This window comes from Bombina bombina, chromosome 1, assembly GCF_027579735.1.
Source record: "Bombina bombina isolate aBomBom1 chromosome 1, aBomBom1.pri, whole genome shotgun sequence".
NCBI lineage: Eukaryota > Metazoa > Chordata > Amphibia > Anura > Bombinatoridae > Bombina > Bombina bombina.
The window spans coordinates 1278799597-1278822317 of NC_069499.1; the positions used below are offsets into that span (position 1 = coordinate 1278799597).

At 36.1% G+C, this 22721-nt stretch overlaps 1 protein-coding gene across 1 annotated transcript in view; it reads left to right on the forward strand.

The window, feature by feature from the left end:
- LOC128664377 (pyrethroid hydrolase Ces2e) overlaps positions 1-22721 on the forward strand; it is a 121274-nt gene that overhangs the window by 42583 nt on the left and 55970 nt on the right. The window contains exon 5 of the mRNA XM_053719212.1: positions 7011-7164. Within this exon, the coding sequence (XP_053575187.1) occupies positions 7011-7164 (154 nt within the window). The remainder of the gene's footprint in view (positions 1-7010; positions 7165-22721) is intronic.

Here is a 22721-nt window from a genome sequence, read left to right on the forward strand (position 1 = left end):
CAATGGGGCTGTTTGAGCTGAAAAAAAACCTAACACCTGCAAAAAAGCAGCGTTCAGCTCCTAACGCAGCCCCATTGTTTCCTATGGGGAAACACTTCCTACGTCTGCACCTAACACTCTAACATGTACCCCGAGTCTAAACACCCCTAACCTTACACTTATTAACCCCTAATCTGCTGCCCCCGCTATCGCTTACCCAAGCATATTATTATTAACCCCTAATCTGCCGCTCCGTAAACCGCCGCAACCTACGTTATCCCTATGTACCCCTAATCTGCTGCCCTAACATCGCCGACCCCTATATTATATTTATTAACCCCTAATCTGCCCCCCTCAACGTCGCCGACACCTGCCTACACTTATTAACCCCTAATCTGCCGAGCGGACCTGAGCGCTACTATAATAAAGTTATTAACCCCTAATCCGCCTCACTAACCCTATCATAAATAGTATTAACCCCTAATCTGCCCCCCCTAACATCGCCGACACCTACCTTCAATTATTAACCCCTAATCTGCCGAGCGGACCTCACCGCTACTATAATAAATGTATTAACCCCTAAAGCTAAGTCTAACCCTAACACTAACACCCCCCCTAAATTAAATATAATTTTAATCTAACGAAATAAATTAACTCTTATTAAATAACTTATTCCTATTTAAAGCTAAATACTTACCTGTAAAATAAATCCTAATATAGCTACACTATAAATTATAATTATATTATAGCTATTTTAGGATTAATATTTATTTTACAGGCAACTTTGTAATTATTTTAACCAGGTACAATAGCTATTAAATAGTTAAGAACTATTTAATAGTTACCTAGTTAAAATAATAACAAATTTACCTGTAAAATAAATCCTAACCTAAGATATAATTAAACCTAACACTACCCTATCAATAAAATAATTAAATAAACTACCTACAATTACCTACAATTAACCTAACACTACACTATCAATAAATTAATTAAACACAATTGCTACAAATAAATACAATTAAATAAACTAGCTAAAGTACAAAAAATAAAAAAGAACTAAGTTACAAAAAATAATAAAATATTTACAAACATAAGAAAAATATTACAACAATTTTAAACTAATTACACCTACTCTAAGCCCCCTAATAAAATAACAAAGCCCCCCAAAATAAAAAATTCCCTACCCTATTCTAAATTAAAAAAGTTACAAGCTCTTTTACCTTACCAGCCCTGAACAGGGCCCTTTGCGGGGCATGCCCCAAGGATTTCAGCTCTTTTGCCTGTAAAAAAAAACATACCATACCCCCCCCCAACATTACAACCCACCACCCACATACCCCTAATCTAACCCAAACCCCCCTTAAATAAACCTAACACTAAGCCCCTGAAGTTCTTCCTACCTTGTCTTCACCATACCAGGTTCACCGATCCGTCCTGGCTCCAACATCTTCATCCAACCCAAGTGGGGGTTGGCGATCCATCATCCGGTGCTGAAGAGGTCCAGAAGAGGCTCCAAAGTCTTCCTCCTATCCGGCAAGAAGAGGACATCCGGACCGGCAAACATCTTCTCCAAGCGGCATCTTCAATCTTCTTCCATCCGGTGCGGAGCGGGTCCATCTTGAAGCAGGCGACGCGGATCCATCCTCTTCTTCCGTTGTCTCCCGACGAATGACGGTTCCTTTAAGGGACGTCATCCAAGATGGCGTCCCTCGAATTCCGATTGGCTGATAGGATTCTATCAGCCAATCGGAATTAAGGTAGGAATTTTCTGATTGGCTGATGGAATCAGCCAATCAGAATCAAGTTCAATCCGATTGGCTGATCCAATCAGCCAATCAGATTGAGCTCGCATTCTATTGGCTGATCGGAACAGCCAATAGAATGCGAGCTCAATCTGATTGGCTGATTGGATCAGCCAATCGGATTGAACTTGATTCTGATTGGCTGATTCCATCAGCCAATCAGAAAATTCCTACCTTAATTCCGATTGGCTGATAGAATCCTATCAGCCAATCGGAATTCGAGGGACGCCATCTTGGATGACGTCCCTTAAAGGAACCGTCATTCGTCGGGAGACAACGGAAGAAGAGGATGGATCCGCGTCGCCTGCTTCAAGATGGACCCGCTCCGCACCGGATGGAAGAAGATTGAAGATGCCGCTTGGAGAAGATGTTTGCCGGTCCGGATGTCCTCTTCTTGCCGGATAGGAGGAAGACTTTGGAGCCTCTTCTGGACCTCTTCAGCACCGGATGATGGATCGCCAACCCCCGCTTGGGTTGGATGAAGATGTTGGAGCCAGGACGGATCGGTGAACCTGGTATGGTGAAGACAAGGTAGGAAGATCTTCAGGGGCTTAGTGTTAGGTTTATTTAAGGGGGGTTTGGGTTAGATTAGGGGTATGTGGGTGGTGGGTTGTAATGTTGGGGGGGGGGTATGGTATGTTTTTTTTTACAGGCAAAAGAGCTGAAATCCTTGGGGCATGCCCCGCAAAGGGCCCTGTTCAGGGCTGGTAAGGTAAAAGAGCTTGTAACTTTTTTAATTTAGAATAGGGTAGGGAATTTTTTATTTTGGGGGGCTTTGTTATTTTATTAGGGGGCTTAGAGTAGGTGTAATTAGTTTAAAATTGTTGTAATATTTTTCTTATGTTTGTAAATATTTTATTATTTTTTGTAACTTAGTTCTTTTTTATTTTTTGTACTTTAGCTAGTTTATTTAATTGTATTTATTTGTAGCAATTGTGTTTAATTAATGTATTGATAGTGTAGTGTTAGGTTAATTGTAGGTAATTGTAGGTAGTTTATTTAATTAATTTATTGATAGGGTAGTGTTAGGTTTAATTATATCTTAGGTTAGGATTTATTTTACAGGTAAATTTGTTATTATTTTAACTAGGTAACTATTAAATAGTTCTTAACTATTTAATAGCTATTGTACCTGGTTAAAATAAATACAAAGTTACCTGTAAAATAAATATAAATCCTAAAATAGCTATAATATAAATATAATTTATATTGTAGCTATATTAGGATTTATTTTACAGGTAAGTATTTAGCTTTAAATAGGAATAATTTATTTAATAAGAGTTAATTAATTTCGTTAGATTTAAATTATATTTAACTTAGGGGGGTGTTAGTGTTAGGGTTAGACTTAGCTTTAGGGGTTAATACATTTATTAGAATAGCGGTGAGCTCCGGTCGGCAGATTAGGGGTTAATATTTGAAGTTAGGTGTCGGCGATGTTAGGGAGGGCAGATTAGGGGGTTAATACTATTTAATATAGGGTTAGTGAGGCGGGTTAGGGGTTAATAACTTTATTATAGTAGCGCTCAGGTCCGCTCGGCAGATTAGGGGTTAATAAGTATAGGCAGGTGTCGGCGACGTTGAGGGGGGCAGATTAGGGGTTAATAAATATAATATAGGGCTCGGCGATGTTAGGGCAGCAGATTAGGGGTACATAGGGATAACGTAAGTGGCGGCGCTTTGCGGTCGGAAGATTAGGGGTTAATTATTTTAAGTAGCTGGCGGCGACGTTGTGGGGGGCAGGTTATGGGTTAATAAATGTAATACAGGGGTCGGCGGGGTTAGGGGCAGCAGATTAGGGGTACATAAGTATAACGTAGGTGGCGGTCGGCAGATTAGGGGTTAAAAATTTAAATCGAGTGGCGGCGATGTGGGGGGAGCTCGGTTTAGGGGTACATAGGTAGTTTATGGGTGTTAGTGTACTTTAGGGCACAGTAGTTAAGAGCTTTATAAACCGGCGTTAGCCAGAAAGCTCTTAACTCCTGCTATTTTCAGGCGGCTGGAATTTTGTCGTTAGAGCTCTAACGCTCACTTCAGAAACGACTCTAAATACCAGCGTTAGAAAGATCCCATTGAAAAGATAGGATACGCAAATGGCGTAGGGGGATCTGCGGTATGGAAAAGTCGCGGCTGAAAAGTGAGCGTTAGACCCTTTAATCACTGACTCCAAATACCAGCGGGCGGCCAAAACCAGCGTTAGGAGCCTCTAACACTGGTTTTGACGGCTACCGCCGAGCTCCAAATCTAGGCCTTAGTGAACACAAATTCCAAACACATTCATGACAGTGCGTTTTACAGTTTTTACGCCTACGTTATTTCATTTCTAAATGGGATAACACCTTAGTGAACATGAGTTGTTTAGGGCTAAATCTGCACAGACCCAGGCAGAGTTTAGGTGAAGTTGTGGTATCATTGCTTTATGAGGCTGAATTTTGGCCATCCCAATGTTCTCCACTGATTTAAGCAATCACTTTGTATCATATAACATGGACAAAAAAAATGCAACATTCTTAGATATGACATAAAAACAACAGTCTGTCTTAAGAAGTTGAACAATCACAATCGGATTAAATAAACTTGTTTCAAATAAAATGGCAAAATAAAATGGCATACCTCCCAAGCCTGCATTTTCCAGAATTGTAAAAGGTTGGGAGCAGTGTTAATTTCGTCAACTAAAACTAGACTAAAATAAGCATAAAACTAAAGAAATTCTGATGACTAAAATACGACTATGACTAAAACTAAATCAAAATGGCATTTTAGTCAAAAGACTATGTGGCATATTTATCAAGATCCGTATGGAGCTTGATGCCCTGTGTTTCTTGGAAACAGAAGTTATGAAGCAGCGGTCTAAAGACCGCTGCTCCATAATCTGTCCACCTGCTCTGAGGCGGCGGACAGAAATCAACCCGATTGAATACGATCGGGTTGATTGACATCCCCTGCTAGCGGACGATTGGCCGTGAATCTGCAGAGGGCGGTATTGCACCAGCAGTTCACCAGAACTGCTGGTGCAATGATAAATGTCGAGAGCGTATGCTGTCGGCATTTATCATGTGCAGAGGACATGATCAACAATATCGGATCATGTCCGCTCACACAATAATAAATAGGCCCCTGAGACTAAATGCAATTTGTTATAATCAACCCATATCTACTGCTCTTTAGTAAAAAAAAAACAAGGCTATCTTCTTGTTTATTTATGAAACTTGGTTTTATGTAATTTTAAGATAAATTTTAAGATAAAGACATGTTATATACCACAACAGTTAAATCTGTTAAATCTGAATTGCATGTTAAAATCTTAATACCATAAATAAAAACAGGTTAATAAACCTTTACACCAGGAGTATATAATGAATTTGGAAGTTCTTGAGCAGTGATAATTTTGTTGCCGAAACATTTTTGAATCTGTGAACAATCAATTGATTTTTCCTATAGAAATAAGCATAACCCACGAATATGGGTTTAAGTTATGCTGTGCCTGTGCTAGCTGCAGAAACGTTTTGTTGTGTTGAGTTACTTGATACATGTTTTAATTATTAACAGAGAACTGGTGTTACAGCCAATACAGTTTACAGTTTTTTTTATAAATATATTTTGAAGTTGCACTTGTTTGTTTATGAAACTTGGTTTTATTAAGTTTAATAAAGACGTTATATATCACAACGGCTAAATCTGTGTCTGTATTGCATGTTTAAACCTTAATACCATAAATAATAACAGGTGTTATGTTTACTCCTAGAGTATATAATGAGTTTGGAAATTATAGAGAAATGCTTAAATAATGCATTACACTTTAACTAAACCCCTTAGATGTTAGTCAACTAAAATCTACTGGAGATTCAGTCGACTAGAACTAGACTAAAACTAAAACAACTCAGATGACTAAAATACGAATAAAATTACATTTTAGTCAAAAGACTAAAACTAAGACTAAATCGATTTTTGTCGTCAAAATTAACACTGGTTGGGAGGTATTGCCGCTTCCTGTCCATAGCCTCTCGGGGTCCTGTTTTTAAGAGGAAAACTGAGCCATGCCCATGGCCCACCTGGTCCTGCCCAAAGCCTGTCCCTTTGTGTAACCCCACAGCCACTTCCCACAAGTTCTCAAATCTCACTCATCCCAGAGAGGTTACAGTAATTGTTGGTAGACATTACATTGTTTGTTTTTACATGTTATAGGGAATTTAATTTTGAATGTAATATCATTTGATATTTTTTATGAGAGTGTATGTATGTATATATTGGGTACTTGTAAAGCGCGGCTAATCACCCGTAAGGGTCTCAAGGCGCTGCTCATTTTATCAACCTCAGAAGGATGAAAGGTTGAGTGGACCTCGCCGGGGATCGAACCTGCAACCCTTGGGTTGCTACAGACCTCAGCCACAGTGCCTTAGCATGCTGAGCTATCTGAACGTATGGTTCAACAAGGAGGTTTTAAAAGATATTAAATATTTTTTTTCTTTGTTTATTCATTCTAAAATGTACTACAATTTATATTAAACTTGCAAAGTGTGTCGCTGTCCGCCAATAAAACAGTAGTTCTGCATATTAGCCAGTGAGAAATCAGTCTAAAAGGCCCAGTTAAGCACAATAATGTACTTCCTATTAGCTTCAAAATCAAAATATAGAGAGTTAACTTACCTTTTAACATGCCAAAAAAAAATATTTAACATGTTTAAATAATGTTCTTTCATATATATGATGAAGAAATATTAAAAAAATTATTCTACTTATGATTATATTCCAAGCATCAAATATAGCAAATTAAATAATTAAATTGTGCAAAGTTAAATTTGTTTTTAGATAGCTTTGCAATTTGTCAACAATCAGTAAATATGTAGTGTAACATGATTTCATCATACCTCCTAACATATCCTGGAACTGGGTGAGGGACACTTGATCTGGGTGGTGGTCTGTATGTGTCTTGTGGGTGGAGCTGTCACTTGTGTATCACAGGCATAATTGGGACTATCCCTGGTTTCACTTTGGAAAAAAAAAATTGCCCTTAAGGGGAAGCTGTGGGGAGGTGTATTGGGGCGAAGCTCCAAAAACCGGGATGGGATTGTTTATGAGCTTCTGCTTGAGCATAGTAGCCTGTTAATTACATTACTAACTGTACCAACTTCACCATTAACCTAGGGTCATCAGCTAATTAGTGGAACACAAGACTTCCATGCTGAAGTGAACTCTGATGCATAACATAATGTCTTTCTTCTATCTCAGTACAGGAGATGAGCATTCACATGGGAATTTAGGATTTTTGGATCAGGTTGCTGCATTAAAGTGGGTTCAGGAAAACATTGAGGATTTTGGAGGAGACCCACAGTCTGTTACTATATTCGGTGAATCTGCTGGTGCAGTCAGCGTTGCTGCACATGTGAGTGTTATATATTTCTGTGTTTAATAAAGGAGTATTTGCTATGAAAGTAGACTAGGCCTTAAATGTAGATAGTACAAACAAAAAAGTTTGTTTACAAATTTGTATCATCTCTACTCATTTTGTCAAGTACATTGTTCAAACTTCAGTTTTTTTTGTTGTTGTTGTTTTTTTAATTAAAATAATAATATAAATATAATATAATGTTTGCACAGCAACAATTGAGTTATAAAAAAATGTGCAGGCCTGCCTTAAAATTAAAACTTTGGCTTCTAATCCTAAATAATAATAAATATTTGTGTCAAACTGAAATTCATATTAGTAAATGATCGTTGATGCATTCAAATTTGACACATCTGTTTCTTCTCCATTTTTAATCTTAGACTTCCTATAATTATATTTCTTAAGTCACCACTATAGTAAGTCAGTTATTTGGCTAACTTTGCTAATTAGTGATGTCGCGAATAGTTCGCCAGCGAATAGTTCCCGGCGAACATAGCATGAGATGTTCGATCCGCCCCCTATTCGTCATCATTGAGTAAACTTTGACCCTGTACCTCACAGTCAGCAGGCACATTCCAGCCAATCAGCAGCAGACCCTCCCTCCCAGACCCTCCCACCTCCTGGACAGCATCCATTTTAGATTCATTCGGAATCTTCATTCTTAGTGAGAGGAGGGACAGTGTAGCTGCTGCTGATTTAATAGGGAAATCGATAGCTAGGCTAGTGTATTCAGTGTCCACTACAGTCCTGAAGGACTCATCTGATCTCTGCTGTGTTTTAGGACTAGAACATCAGTCTGCTTTTTTTTTTTTTCCCTGTGTAATCTAATTGCAGTTGCCTGCCTGCCAGCGTGTGTGTCAGGCTCACAGCGTATACTGTGCCCACTTGCCCAGTGCCACCACTCATATCTGGTGTAACAGTAGTGTACATTTAAAAAAAACAACACTTTTTTGCATGTGAAATAATAGCAGACAGCTGCCAGTACCCAAGATGGCAGCCAATAAGGCAGATGGGGAGGGTTAGAGAGCTGTTTTGGGTGGGATCAGGGAGGTTGGGGGCTAAGGGGGGATGCTACACCACAGCATATGTAAATATGCTATAAAAAATTAAAAACCTTTTATTTTAGTACTGGCAGACTTTCTGCCAGTACTTAAGATGGCGGGACAATTGTGGGGTGGGGGAGGGAAGGGAGCTGTTTGGGAGGGATCAGGGGGTCTGATGTGTCAGGTGGGAGGCTGATCTCTACACTAAAGCTAAAATTAACCATGCAAGCTCCCTACAAACTACCTAATTAACCCCTTCACTGCTAGTCATAATACACGTGTGATGCGCAGCAGCATTTAGCGGCCTTCTAATTACCAGAAAGCAACGCCAAAGTCATATATGTCTGCTATTTCTGAATAAAGGGGATCCCAGAGAAGCATTTACAACCATTTGTGCCATAATTGCACAAGCTGTTTGTAAATAATTTCAGTGAGAAACCTAAAATTGCGAAAAAATGTAAGTTTTTTTTAAATTTGATCGCATTTGGCGGTGAAATGGTGGCATGAAATATACCAAAATGGGCTTAGATCAATACTTTGGGTTGTCTACTACACTACACTTAAGCTAAAATTAACTCTACAAGCTCCCTACATGCTCCCTAATTAACCCCTTCACTGCTGGGCATAAAACACATGTGGGTCGCAGTGGCATTTAGCAGCCATCTAATTACCAAAAAGCAACGCCAAAGCCATATAAGTCTGCTATTTCTGAACACAGGGGATCCCAGAGAAGCATTTACAACCATTTATGCCATAATTGCATAAGATGTTTGTAAATAATTTCTGTGAGAAACCTAAAGTTTGTGAAAAAGTGAACAATTTTTTTTTATTTGATCGCATTTGGCGGTGAAATGGTGGCATGAAATATACCAAAATGGGCCTAGATCAATACTTGACTTTTTTAGAAGACTGGGATGTCTTCTAAAAAAAAATATATACATGTCAAGGGATATTCAGGTATTCCTGACAGATATCAGGGTTCCAATGTAACTAGCGCTCATTTTGAAAAAAGTGGTTTTTAAATAGCAAAGTGCTACTTGTATTTATTGCCCTATAACTTGCAAAAAAAGCAAAGAACATGTTAACATTGGGTATTTCTAAACTCAGGACAAAATTTAGAAACTATTTAGCATGGTTGTTTTTTGGTGGTTGTAGATGTGTAACAGATTTTGGGGGTCAAAGTTAGAAAAAGTGTGTTTTTTTCCATTTTTTCCTCATATTTTATAAAGTTAGGTGATTTATGCCCTTTATGGATTAAAACCAGACTCTGCATCAACTATGGAAAGTTTTCCATGGGAGTTGTGCCATGGATCCCCCTCCGGCATGCCACAGTCCAGGTGTTAGTCCCCTTGAAACAACTTTTCCATCACTATTGTGGCCAGAAAGAGTACCTGTGGGTTTTAAAATTCGCCTGCCTATTGAAGACTATGGCGGTTCGCCCGGTTCGCCTGTTCGCGAACATTTGTGGAAGTTCGCTTTCGCTGTTCGCGAACCCAAATTTTTATGTTCACGACATCACTATTGCTAATGTTAATCTTTTTGATCTGGCCATTATCCTTTAACAACAGGCAGCAGGTTACAGAGAGGCCAAGGGCGTTGTGCTCCTAAAATTATGAAGAGAGAAGGTTGTTTTTTTAAGATCTATTTCAATAGGTGCTAAAAATGATCAATTTATCGTTTTTTTTAGCTTCTTCTATTAGATATACAGGGTTAGAATGTAGTTTTAAAACATGTAAAAACCCTTTTTAAATAATATCTAATGAAGAATTATGTTGATAGAATGCATTAACAGTTCTCATTATGGGCTAGATTACAAGGGTTGTGCTATAATAAATTTGCCCTGGTGAACTGCTGGTGCAGTGATAAATGCCGACAGCGTATGCTGTCAGCATTTATCGATGTGCAGCGGACATGATACGCTACATTATATCATGTCCGCTCGCACTTACATAAATATGCCCCATAGACTTCAATAGAGAGTGTAGAAGAAGAAAAAACTAACACTTATTGCTAACTTGAAAAGAGTTATTAATATTTCACATTCCAATGTTCTTCACATACAGAAACATGTTAATTTAATTTTAAATACAAATTTCTATAAATATCGATAAATATCTACACCTGTATATCTATTCCAATAGATTTATAGGTATATATCTTACATTATTATCACATATATATATAAATACCAGTAAATTAAGTACATTTGCATAATCTACATATGCATGATAACAAGACAATGCACTAGCACTGTACGAAGCAGCATAGGCAGCTCCTAAACCCTTGCGGGGCAGGTTTGCACATCATATATATATCTGATAATGTTAATGTAAAATATATATTTCTATACCAATACATTTATAAGAATAAATCTATAGGTCTATATGGAAGCAGTGAACAAGTGCGCAAACGCACGAAACATGTCTGCATGAGGATCAGCACACCAACCTGATTGCAAGAGTCACTGCTGGCTTGTTGTGTGGGACATTGTTCTATGTCCTCTTTTATCTTTTGGAATTTTTTGGAATTAAGTCTGTTTTTTACTTTTACTTCCTGCCTGGATTTCACATTTTCTTCATATATCTCCAGTACTTGTGAGCGCAACTCTTTGGATTTTGTTATAGGTCTATATGTGTGTGTGTATATATATATATATATATATATATATATATATATATATATATATATATATATATATATATATATATATATATATATATATAATACATATATACATACACACACACAGTAAAATTAACATTTTTCTGTGTGTGATGAACATTTGAATGTTAAATATTTACAGTAAATACACAGTAAAACCCATTATTAAATATACTTATATAATTATTATTTAGAGCCAAATATATATATATATATATATATATATATATATATATATATGTATATATATATATATATATATATATATATATATATATATATATGGGTGTGAGAAGAGGTACTGGAAGGATTACTGCGTCTGTTAGTGTGCCCACTCAAAAAACAATGACAATGGTTATTACTGTATGAATGAATAATTTTAGATATAGGTTCTCATAGAAATGTTTGCAAAAATACAAATAACTTCTGAGGTGTTTTTTCTAAAAAACAACTTGAATAAAAAGTTTAGTCTTTGGATTCGCTGTAAAACATAAGTCTATATGCAACTTTGTAATAACCACGGCAGTGTGTATCCAATAAGGCTTGTTTTCACTACTTACAGGACACACCCTCAATCCTATGAGGTAAGTGTAGGGCGTGATACAGGTGATGCTCACAGGGTAATATCACTGCATCTGGAGAATCTGTTTCATATAACGAACTCCACCTCTAGATCCTCAGATTGAAGTCCACCCAATTCGGAGTAAGGCAATCGTTCCCAAAAGAAGGCAGAAGTCCCCAAAAGAAGGCAAAGACTCTTTTTTGCAGGATTCTTTATGCGGATATTCACCCCAATGGTTTACTCGGTATCATAAAAGGAAGAGAAGATGGCAAAACATAGTGTGATATTGTTTATTAATTAGTGCAAATAAAATATGTTAGCCAAATGAACACTTACAATAAAGGACCCCAATGATTATGAGGTAACTGAAAAATACATAACTCAACAATTGCAAGAAGTAAGAAAAAAAGTATATCTGTTTCTCCTAACTGGAAACAAAGTCTGTGACAAAATATGTAACCCAAAAGGTGGTTGTACCGGCCGGTTACAACTCCAAACAAAGTCGGGTAACAAAGAATCTGAGAGTACAAAGTCCGACAGAAAAAAGGAGGGCTTCTAATATTAGCCCTCGTGTAACCTTACGCGTTTCGAAGGGGTCGCTAGTTTTTGCTCCTTCTTCTTCAGAGGATTTCTGTTGATGACTGTTAGTTTGCTCTCTATATAACGTTTAGCCCGATATACGTAATTACGTTCAAGCGATCTTATTGGTTGCTTGATATGGGCCTGGCTGTGTCCTATTGGTGCGCTTAGGGGGCTTATCCTAACGTGCTTAGCTACGTAATAGGATAGTAAATAATTGGTACGAGGCGGCAATCTGTTAGTATTCGTGTGCTAGTTTCATCACAGCTGTCAAATGTGTCTGTTGATATATATAACATAAGTTATCAGACTGTGTATATCGTGTATATTTAAACAAGCTTATCCCTAACTAACTTGGGCGGCCTAGAACACCATCAAATTTAATTATAATGGATTGCGAAGTGCCAATTGCTACTACCATTGTTATTATTAAGTTCAATAGTTATCGAATTTTAAAAACAAATATGTGTCCGGAGATAGAAAAATCACTTTTGTAAGTGGGCTGCTTAAGATCTATACACTCTTATTTTAAAAAACAACGTATACATAATTTGGATGAAATTCATATAAAAATGCCAACAAGAATTTAATCTATGTTCAGATGGCCAAAAATATATGTGCTAAAAAACAAAACTCATGAAGGGAAAAAATACTAAAAAATTCTTTTGGTAATTTAAAATACCTAATTTTAAAAAATTAAAAAATTAGTATTTATCCAAAAAATAGTGCTAAGTAATAATAGACTATAGATTAGCACTACGTTAATCATAACAATTTATCTAAATAGTTGGACCTACTCTCAGATTGCTAGGGACGTAAAATACTGTAAAAAAGTAAGTGAAAAAACCATATAGGAGAAACAGATAGTAGAGGATATTAATTTATAAAAAGCAATGTAAAACGAATGTTGGTTTCAATCCATTATTATAAAATACTTGACATATAATATTGAACTGAGCACATTAAAAGCATTAATAGTAAAAAAGTATTTAAAAATTGATACAATTTTTTGCACAACATGTTTGGCCTATATTAACTCAAATCATGCTTGTGAACATAAAAAATGTATACAATAAATGATAATAATAAAAAAACTATTAAAATATGACCCTTATTAATCATTTCATTTTAAATGCATAGGTAAAAATGAGTGCAAATGGAGGAATAAAGTGAGAAAACAAGTATATAGTAAAAAATGTGTATAGTAAAAATTGGAGGAAGTATATAGTAAAAAAGAGAGGGGGAGACAGTGTGTGTATTATAAGAATGAGCAGGCTATTGTAAAAAGGCAGCTAGATCAATATCTTTGCTTAATCCATTGGGTACAAGTGTCCCCATTTTGTGTATCCAATAGGACTGTCTCTGTCTTAACTCCAATGTTCTGTCCACTCCTTTTTTCTTATGCTTAATTGACTCTAGAATTGTACCTTTAAGGCAAGAAGGATCTTGGTTAAGGATACTTTTGTAATGTAACGATAAATTATGGGATTTTAAACCTTGTTTAATGTTTGTAATGTGTTCCAATAACCTAACTTTGAAGGGGCGGGTAGTACGTCCTATATATTGGAGGTCGCAACTCCATTGGACAAGATAAACAACGAAATCAGTTCTACAATTGCATAATGCGTTAATCTCACATGTAAATCCGTTACTGGTGGATATTACTTTTTTCGTCGCCTTTTTCTCATAATGATGTTCACATGCTACACAATTGGTTCTATTACATTTATAGAAACCCCTATTCTGTGTGGATAACCAATTATCTGATTTGTTACTTTTTAGTTGGCTGGGTGCCAATATATTTTTGAGATTCCTATTCTTGCGAAAAATCATATTCGGACCATTCTCTGTAATATCTTTTAGTAAAGGGTCCTGACTCAAAACATGCCAGTGTTTTTTAATAATTGCCTGAATTTCTTTCGCCCCTTCATTATAAGTTGTTATAAAATTTGCACCTTTAAAATTGTCCTTACTTGATTTTCTATGTTTGTTTTGTAGTAGATCCGTTCTATTAATTTCTTTTGCTATTTCATATGCCTCCTTGATATGTTTATTCTTATATCCCTTATCCAAAAATCGATTGGATAATTGTATGGATTCTCTTTCGTAGTCTTCTAATCTACTACAATTCCAGCGGATCCTTTGGCGCCCCTTCAAAGTTAGGTTATTGGGACACATTACAAACATTAAACAAGGTTTAAAATCCCATAATTTATAGTTACATTACAAAAGTATCCATAACCAAGATCTTTCTTGCCTTAAAGGTACAATTCTAGAGTCAATTAAGCATAAGAAAACAGGAGGGGACAGAACATTGGAGTTAAGACAGAGAGAGTCCTATTGGATACACAAAATGGGGACACTTGTACCCAATGGATTAAACAAAGAAAAGATATCGATCTAGCTGCCTTTTTACAATAGCCTGCTCATTCTTATAATACACACACTATCTCCCCCTCTCTTTTTTACTATATACTTCCTCCAATTTTTACTATACACATTTTTTACTATATACTTGTTTTTCCACTTTATTCCACCATTTGCACTCATTTTTACTTATGCATTTAAAATGAAATGATTAATAAGGGTCATATTTTAATAGTTTTTTTTATTATTATCATTTATTGTATAAACTTTTTATGTTCACAAGCATGATTTGAGTTAATATAGGCCAAACATGTTGTGCAAAAAATTGTAATTTTTAAATACTTTTTTTACTATTAATGCTTTTAATGTGCTAAGTTCAATATTATATGTCAAGTATTTTATAATAATGGATTGAAACCAACATTCGTTTTACATTGCTTTTTTATAAATTAATATCCTCTACTATCTGTTTCCCCTATATGGTTTTTTCACTTACTTTTTTACAGTATTTTACGTCCCTAGCAATCTGAGAGTAGGTCCGACTATTTAGATAAATTGTTATGATTAACGTAGTGCTAATCTATAGTCTATTATTACTTAGCACTATTTTTTGGATAAATACAAATTTTTTAATTTTTTAATTTTTTAAAATTAGGTATTTTAAATTACCAAAAGAATTTTTTAGTATTTTTTCCCTTCATGAGTTTTGTTTTTTAGCACATATATTTCCGGCCATCTGAACATAGATTAAATTCTTGTTGGCATTTTTATATGAATTTCATCCAAATTATGTATACGTTTTTTTTAAAATAAGAGTGTATAGATCTTAAGCAGCCCACTTACAAAAGTGATTTTTCTATCTCCGGACACATATTTGTTTTTAAAATTCGATAACTATTGAACTTAATAATAACAATGGTAGTAGCAATTGGCACTTCGCAATCCATTATAATTAAATTTGATGGTGTTCTAGGCCGCCCAAGTTAGTTAGGGATAAGCTTGTTTAAATATACACGATATACACAGTCTGCTTACTTATGTTATATATATCAACAGACACACATTTGACAGCTGTGATGAAACTAGCACACAAATACTAACAGATTGCCGCCTTGTACCAATTATTTACTATCCTATTACGTAGCTAAGCACGTTAGGATAAGCCCCCTAAGCGCACCAATAGGACACAGCCAGGCCCATATCAAGCAACCAATAAGATCGCTTGAATGTAATTACGTATATCGGGCTAAACAGTATATAGAGAGCAAACTAACAGTCATCGACAGAAATCCTCTGAAGAAGAAGGAGCTAAAACTAGCAACCCCCTTCGAAACGCGTAAGGTTACACCAGGGCTAATATTAGAAGCCCTCCTTTTTTCTGTCGGACTTTGTACTCTCAGATTCTTTGTTACCCGACTTTGTTTGGAGTTGTAACCGGCCGGTACAACCACCTTTTGGGTTACATATTTTGACACAGACTTTGTTTCCAGTTAGGAGAAACAGATATACTTTTTTTCTTACATCTTGGAATTGTTGAGTTATGTGTTTTTCAGTTACCTCATAATCATTAGGGTCCTTTATTGTAAGTGTTCATTTGGCTAACATATTTTATTTGCACTAATTAATAAACAATATCACACTATGTTTTGCCATCTTCTCTTCCTTTTATGATACCGAGTAAACCATTGGGGTGAATATCCGCATAAAGTATCCTGCAAAAAAGAGTCTTTGCCTTCTTTTGGGGACTTCTGCCTTCTTTTTGGAATGATTGCCTTACTCCGAATTGGGTGGACTTCAATCTGAGGATCTAGAGGTGGAGTTCATTATATGAAACAGATTATCCAGATGCAGTGATATTACCCTGTGAGCATCACCTGTATCACGCCCTACACTTACCTCATAGGATTGAGGGTGTGTCCTGTAAGTAGTGAAAACAAGCCTTATTGGATACACACTGCCGTGATTATTACAAAGTTGCATATAGACTTATGTTTTACAGCGAATCCAAAGACTAAACATTTTATTCAAGTTTTTTTAGAAAAAACACCTCAGAAGTTATTTGTATTTTTGCAAACATTTCTATGAGAACCTATATCTAAAATTATTCATTCATACAGTAATCACCATTGTCATTGTTTTTTGAGTGGGCACACTAACAGACGCAGTAATCCTTCCAGTACCTCTTCTCACACCCATTTTTATATCTAAGGTACTACCTAGAAAGGGTTCTTCCGCCCACTGGTAGGTTATTTACAGCAGCCAGTTTTTGGTGTCTTAACATCAACACTCGACTGCACCCACTTATATAGTGTTCATTTCTTATCTAAGAGCAGCAATTTTCTACTTTCATATTTATATTGGCACTCTGAATGTGTTTCTTATATTAATATCATTTCTGACTGAACCGATCTAGAACAACAGATACTAATTTTTGTATGTATCCACCCACATACAATAAATTGTTTTAGATATATTCAATTGCTCTATTTTCCACTCACGCTAATATACAAGTGTGTGTGCATTCTATGCTTAAATCTATCACTTTGAATCTATTGTACTTATATATCCAATTTGATTACACATCTAACTGAGTTTGTGCGCACTCACATCCAGGGAGCTTGTACTTGTACTAGTTGCATTTACATTCTACTTGTTACACTATATATATATATATATAGAGTTAAAAGATATATAAAGCGCTGGATTGTATATTGTATGTTCTATAACACAGAAAAAATAAGTTTGATTCCTATAGCAGCTGTTCTTTTGGAGTATGTTGTGTCCCACTCCTCAGTGGTACGCTCTATACTGAATCAAATTGTATTTCAAGAGATGGTACAGCGCTGTATCGAAAAAAACCTTTTACTTGTATAATGATATGTTACCTAAATACCCTATATTCTGTTCTAATGTTCAAAACACATATATTGGTAAGAAAATTAATATGACTTATTCCTAATTACTCTTATAGGTGATAGTTGTTACTGAGCCACCTTGTTATAAGATCTCTTACAATGATTGAATATTTCAATAGTCAATATAGTAGTCAATATAGTAGTCAGTTCATACAGGTGATCCCAAGGTGAGTAAAGGTGAGTAATGATAATATCCGTCGGGGTTCCTACTTACATTCCTTGACCTCAATCTAATGAGGTAAGTGCCGCACCATAAGGAGGAACATACACTGGGAAATTCACAACGTCCTTGTTCTGCTTGTTGGGGGATGATAGAATCTTCCTCCGCTTTAAAGCTCTGCTTCTTTTGGGGGATGGTAGAATCTTCCTCCACTTTTAACACTGGATCACCTGTTTTGAATTCCAGCACTTTGTCCCTTGCTTAGCGTGACTCTCATCATCTTATATCCGAGATTCTATAGCCTATAGAATCTTGGATACGATGATGAGAGTCACGCTAGGCAAAGGACAAACTGCTGGAATTCAAAACAGGTTATCAGGTGTTAAAAGCAGAGGAAGATTCTACCATCCCCAAAAGAAGCGGAGAAAGATTCTACCATCCCCCAACAAGCAGAACAAGGACGTTGTGAATTTCCCGGTGTATGTTCCTCCTTATGGTGCGGCACTTACCTCATTAGATTGAGGTCAAGAAATGTAAGTAGGAACCCCGACGGGGATTATCATTACTCATCTTTACTCACCTTGGGATCACCTGTATGAACTGACTACTATATTGACTATAGAAATATTCAATCATTGTAAGAGATCTTATAACAAGGTGGCTCAGTAACAACTATCACCTATAAGAGTAATTAGGAATAAGTCATATTAATTTTCTTACCAATATATGTGTTTTGAACATTAGAACAGAATATAGGGTATTTAGGTAACATATCATTATACCAGTAAAAGGGTTTTTTCGATACAGCGCTGTACCATCTCTTGCAATACTATATATATATATATATATATATATATATATATATATATATATATATATATATATATATACATATATATATATATATATATATATATATATTCTTTGCAGTCAAATACATGGCCATATACCTTTCAACATTTAAGAATTATTCCTATAAATACTAATTAAAAAGTTATATCAGATAGTGTTTATATGAGTGTAACAGTATAATTTAGTATTTAGTTTTGTTGTGTTTGGTGCAACTATTTTTTTTAATCCCTAACCCTTTATCAAGGTCTTCAGTTGCACAAACCCGACTTGTAGTAAATTCTATTGCACTCGAGGGAATGGGTTTGCTATAATCATGTATATGTATATGTTACGGGTAAAGTAAGAAATCCGGATAATCCTAGCGACTGTGGTAAAGCCCAATTTACTGTAATTTCCCCATCCACACTATTTCTTTTGCCTCTGCCTGGGGGAGTTCAAGGAATACGCCCCGCCGATCCTCTGGCATCCACCCCAAGTGATCCTTAAAGGGACATGAAACCCAAATTTTTTCTTTTACGATTTAGAAAGAGCATGCAATTTTAAACAACTTTCTAATTTACTTCTATTATCTAATTTGCTTTATTCTCTTGATATACTGTGCTGAAAAGCATATCTAGATATGCTCAGTAGCTGCTGATTAGTTGCTGTACATAGATGCCTCGTATGATTGGCTCACCCATGTGCATTGATTTTTCTTCAACAAAGGATAGCTAAATAATCAAGCAAACTAGATAATAGAAGTAAATTGGAATGTTGCTTAAAATTGTATTCTCTACTTGAATCATGAAAGAAAATTTTTGGGTTTAGTGTCCCTTTAAGGAATGAGGTTTAAAAAAAGATAGTGAAAATAAAGAAACACAGCGCATCCCAATCAAAGGGTAAAACTGTTTTAATCAAAAGAAGATTGCACACAATAAAAAATATACTTACAAAATGTAAGATCAATAAAAGCAAAATAAATTACACTTCTAGCGTCCTTAGCTCCAGAGTTAACCAGGGAAAGATGGCAAACAAGATTCAGCCGTGTCCGTAGTGTGTGCCGCACCAGTGGGGAAAAACAACTGCCTGGAGTCGGTGAACGTCAGTCAAAGGAGACTTGATGACCTCAACGCGTTTAGTCCTATAGGGTTAGGACTTTCTCAAGAGAATTATGTGAAGGGGCTGGCTGAACTGCTAAATAAATGCTGTCCAGTACTCTGATAGGTTGGAGTCAATGACTTACATACTGCTCACACAGCCCCTCTCTACTACACAACCTGATCAGGTGCTAGGAGTGTCGTTTATCTTGCTTTTATTGATCTTACATTTTGTAAGTGTATTTTTATTGTGCGCAATCTTCTCTTGATTAAAACAGTTTTACCCTTAGATTGGGATGCACTGTGCTTCTTTCTTTTCAGTTTGACTCACATCAAGGATCCCACAGATGGAAGTTTCCTACAACATACAGCAGCTCCCAGCTCTGATTCACCCTACTCCGGGGAAGGCACGATTATCATACTATTTATCTTGGATTCTCACCACCAGCCTTCTTGGATTGATTGTTATTTACCATACCCCAAGTGGGGAGAAGAATACGATTCAATCAATTGGGATTCCAATATACCTGCCCTCCATTTGTGACTTCTACCATTACAGCCGGTACTGTATTTTTCTAACTTTCATTGTTTGGACCCCCTTGGATCCGAGACTTTTTACATAAACTGTGGTAATATATATATATATATATATATATACCATCTACTCATTTGTGGGACTTATAAATTATTTTGGTATATTTAGTATTTGCAACCACATATACCTTTGAGTCTTTAGACTTCTCTGTGATACCTAATTGTTTACCTAATTTTTTCAATAGGTCATTATTCGATCTGTTTTATTTATATACTGTATGTGCTTAATAAGGAGTGCTGAATATACTTTGTCTTTGTTAAAAAAAAGATAGTGAAGATGGGGGAATTACCTTGGAGAATAAGGCAAAAAAGATAGTGAAGGTGAGGAAATTATAGTGAATGCTTTATATGTTTGATATGGCGACTCTGCACTTTGAGGGGATTTATAATCATACATCGGGCTTTACCCACAACCACTTGGGTAATGTCCATTTTACCTGGGTAATCCTAGGATTATCCAATATCTGACTTTACCCGCAACATATACAGTTATAAACATATATACTTGTGCAAAAATCCATCAGATATATATTTAAATAGCTCTTTAAGAATAAATAGAACATATTCTGCTATGTGAAGAACATTGGATTATGAAATATGCAATATTATCTTCTTATGTTGCACTTTTAAATAACCGTGATCGTGTTTGCGCATCTTGTTGATAGGTTTTTTCAACTTTTTTGGCACCATTGAAGTCATAGGGGAATGCAATTTTGCATTCCTGATTTCTCAAAATCTATATGTTACCTCAACGTTACAAACACGAGAGCGCAAACTATTTACTTTCAACTTGTAATACAAGCGCAAATCTCGGAGCGCAAAAAAGTACTTCTAGAGGTTTTAACACAAGCTAAAACTACATTTCCACTCATAATCTGGCCCTATGTATTTTAAGTAACTTTGGGCTAGATTACGAGTTTTGCAGTATGAGTGAAAAAGCAGCGTTAAGGCTCTTTTTCACTACCGCTGGTATTACGAGTCTTGAAGGTTTAGGGGCACCGCACATTTTTTGGCCGGAACGCAACATAATTATTGCAGCTTTCAAAAAGTTCTTTTTCAATGGGACTTCCTTTGCACCGGTATTACGAATCTGCCTGGGAGGCCAAAAAGTGAGCGATACAGCCTAAAACTTCAAGATCCATACCGTAAACTCAAAGTCAGTAGTTATGGGTTTTATGCTACAAAGCCGTAACATAAAACTCATAAATAAAGTACTAAAAAGTACACTAACAACCATAAACTTCCTATTAACCCCTAAACCGAGGCCCTCCCACATCGCAAATACTATAATAAATTTATTAACCCCTAATCTACCGCTCCGGACATCACCGCCACTATAATAAACATATTAACCCCTAAACCACCGCACTCCCGCATCACAAACACTAGTTAAATATTATTAACCCCTAATCTGCCGCCCCTAGCATCACTGCCAGCTACCTACATTTATTAACACCTAATCTGCCGCCTCCAACGTCGCCTCCACTATACTAAATTTATTAACCCCTAAACCTAAGTCTAAACCTAACACCCCCTAACTTAAATATAATTAAAATAAAGCTAAATAAAACCTACTATCATTACCTAAATAATTCCTATTTAAAACTAAATACTTACCTGTAAAATAAACCCTAAGCTAGCTACAATATAACTAATAGTTACATTGTATCTAGCTTAGGGTTTATTTTTATTTTACAGGCAAGTTTGTATTTATTTTAACTAGGTAGAATAGTTACTAAATAGTTATTAACTATTTGCTAACTACCTAGCTAAAATAAATACAAATTTACCTGTAAAATAAAACCTTACCTGCCTTACACTAACACCTAACATTACACTACAATTAAATCAATTACATAAATTAAATACAATTACCTAAATTACAAACAAAAAACCCCACTAAATTACACAAAATAAAAAAAGAAATTATCAGATATTTAAACTAATTACACCTAATCTAATAGCCCTATCAAAATAAAAAAAGCCCCCCCCCCCAAAATAAAGAACCCCTAGCCTAAACTAAACTGCCAATAGCCCTTAAAAGGACCTAACAACCCCCAACAGTAAAACCCACCACCCACACAACCAACACCCCAAATAAAATCCTAACTAAAAAAACCTAAGCTCCCCATTGTCCTGAAAAGGGCTTTTACAGTGCCCAAACCCTAACCTAAAACTAAAACCCACCCAATAAACCCTTAATAAAAACCTAACACTAACCCCCGAAGAGCTACTTACAGTTTTTGAACACCTGACATTCATCCTCAACAAAGCCAGCAGAAGTCCTCAACGAAGCGGCAGAAGTCTTCATCCAGACGGCATCTTCTATCTTCATCCATCCGGCGCGGAGCGGGTCCATCTTCAAGACATCCGGCGCGGAGCATCCTCTTCTTGCGTTAACTCTTCCAGAATGAAGGTTCCTTTAAATGATGTCATCCAAGATGGCATCCCTTGAATTCCGATTGGCTGATAGAATTCTATCAGCCAATCGGAATTAAAGGTGAAGAAACCCTATTGGCTGATCCAATCAGCCAATAGGATTGAGCTTGCATTCTATTGGCTATTCCATCTGGGAGTGCGGCGGTTTAGGGGTTAATATGTTTATTATAGTGGCGGCGATGTCCAGAGCGGTAGATTAGGGGTTAATAAGTATAATGTAGGTGTCGGTGATGTCGGGACGGCAGATTAGGGGTTAATAAGTGTAAGATTAGGGGTGTTTAGACTCGGGGTTCATGTTAGGGTGTA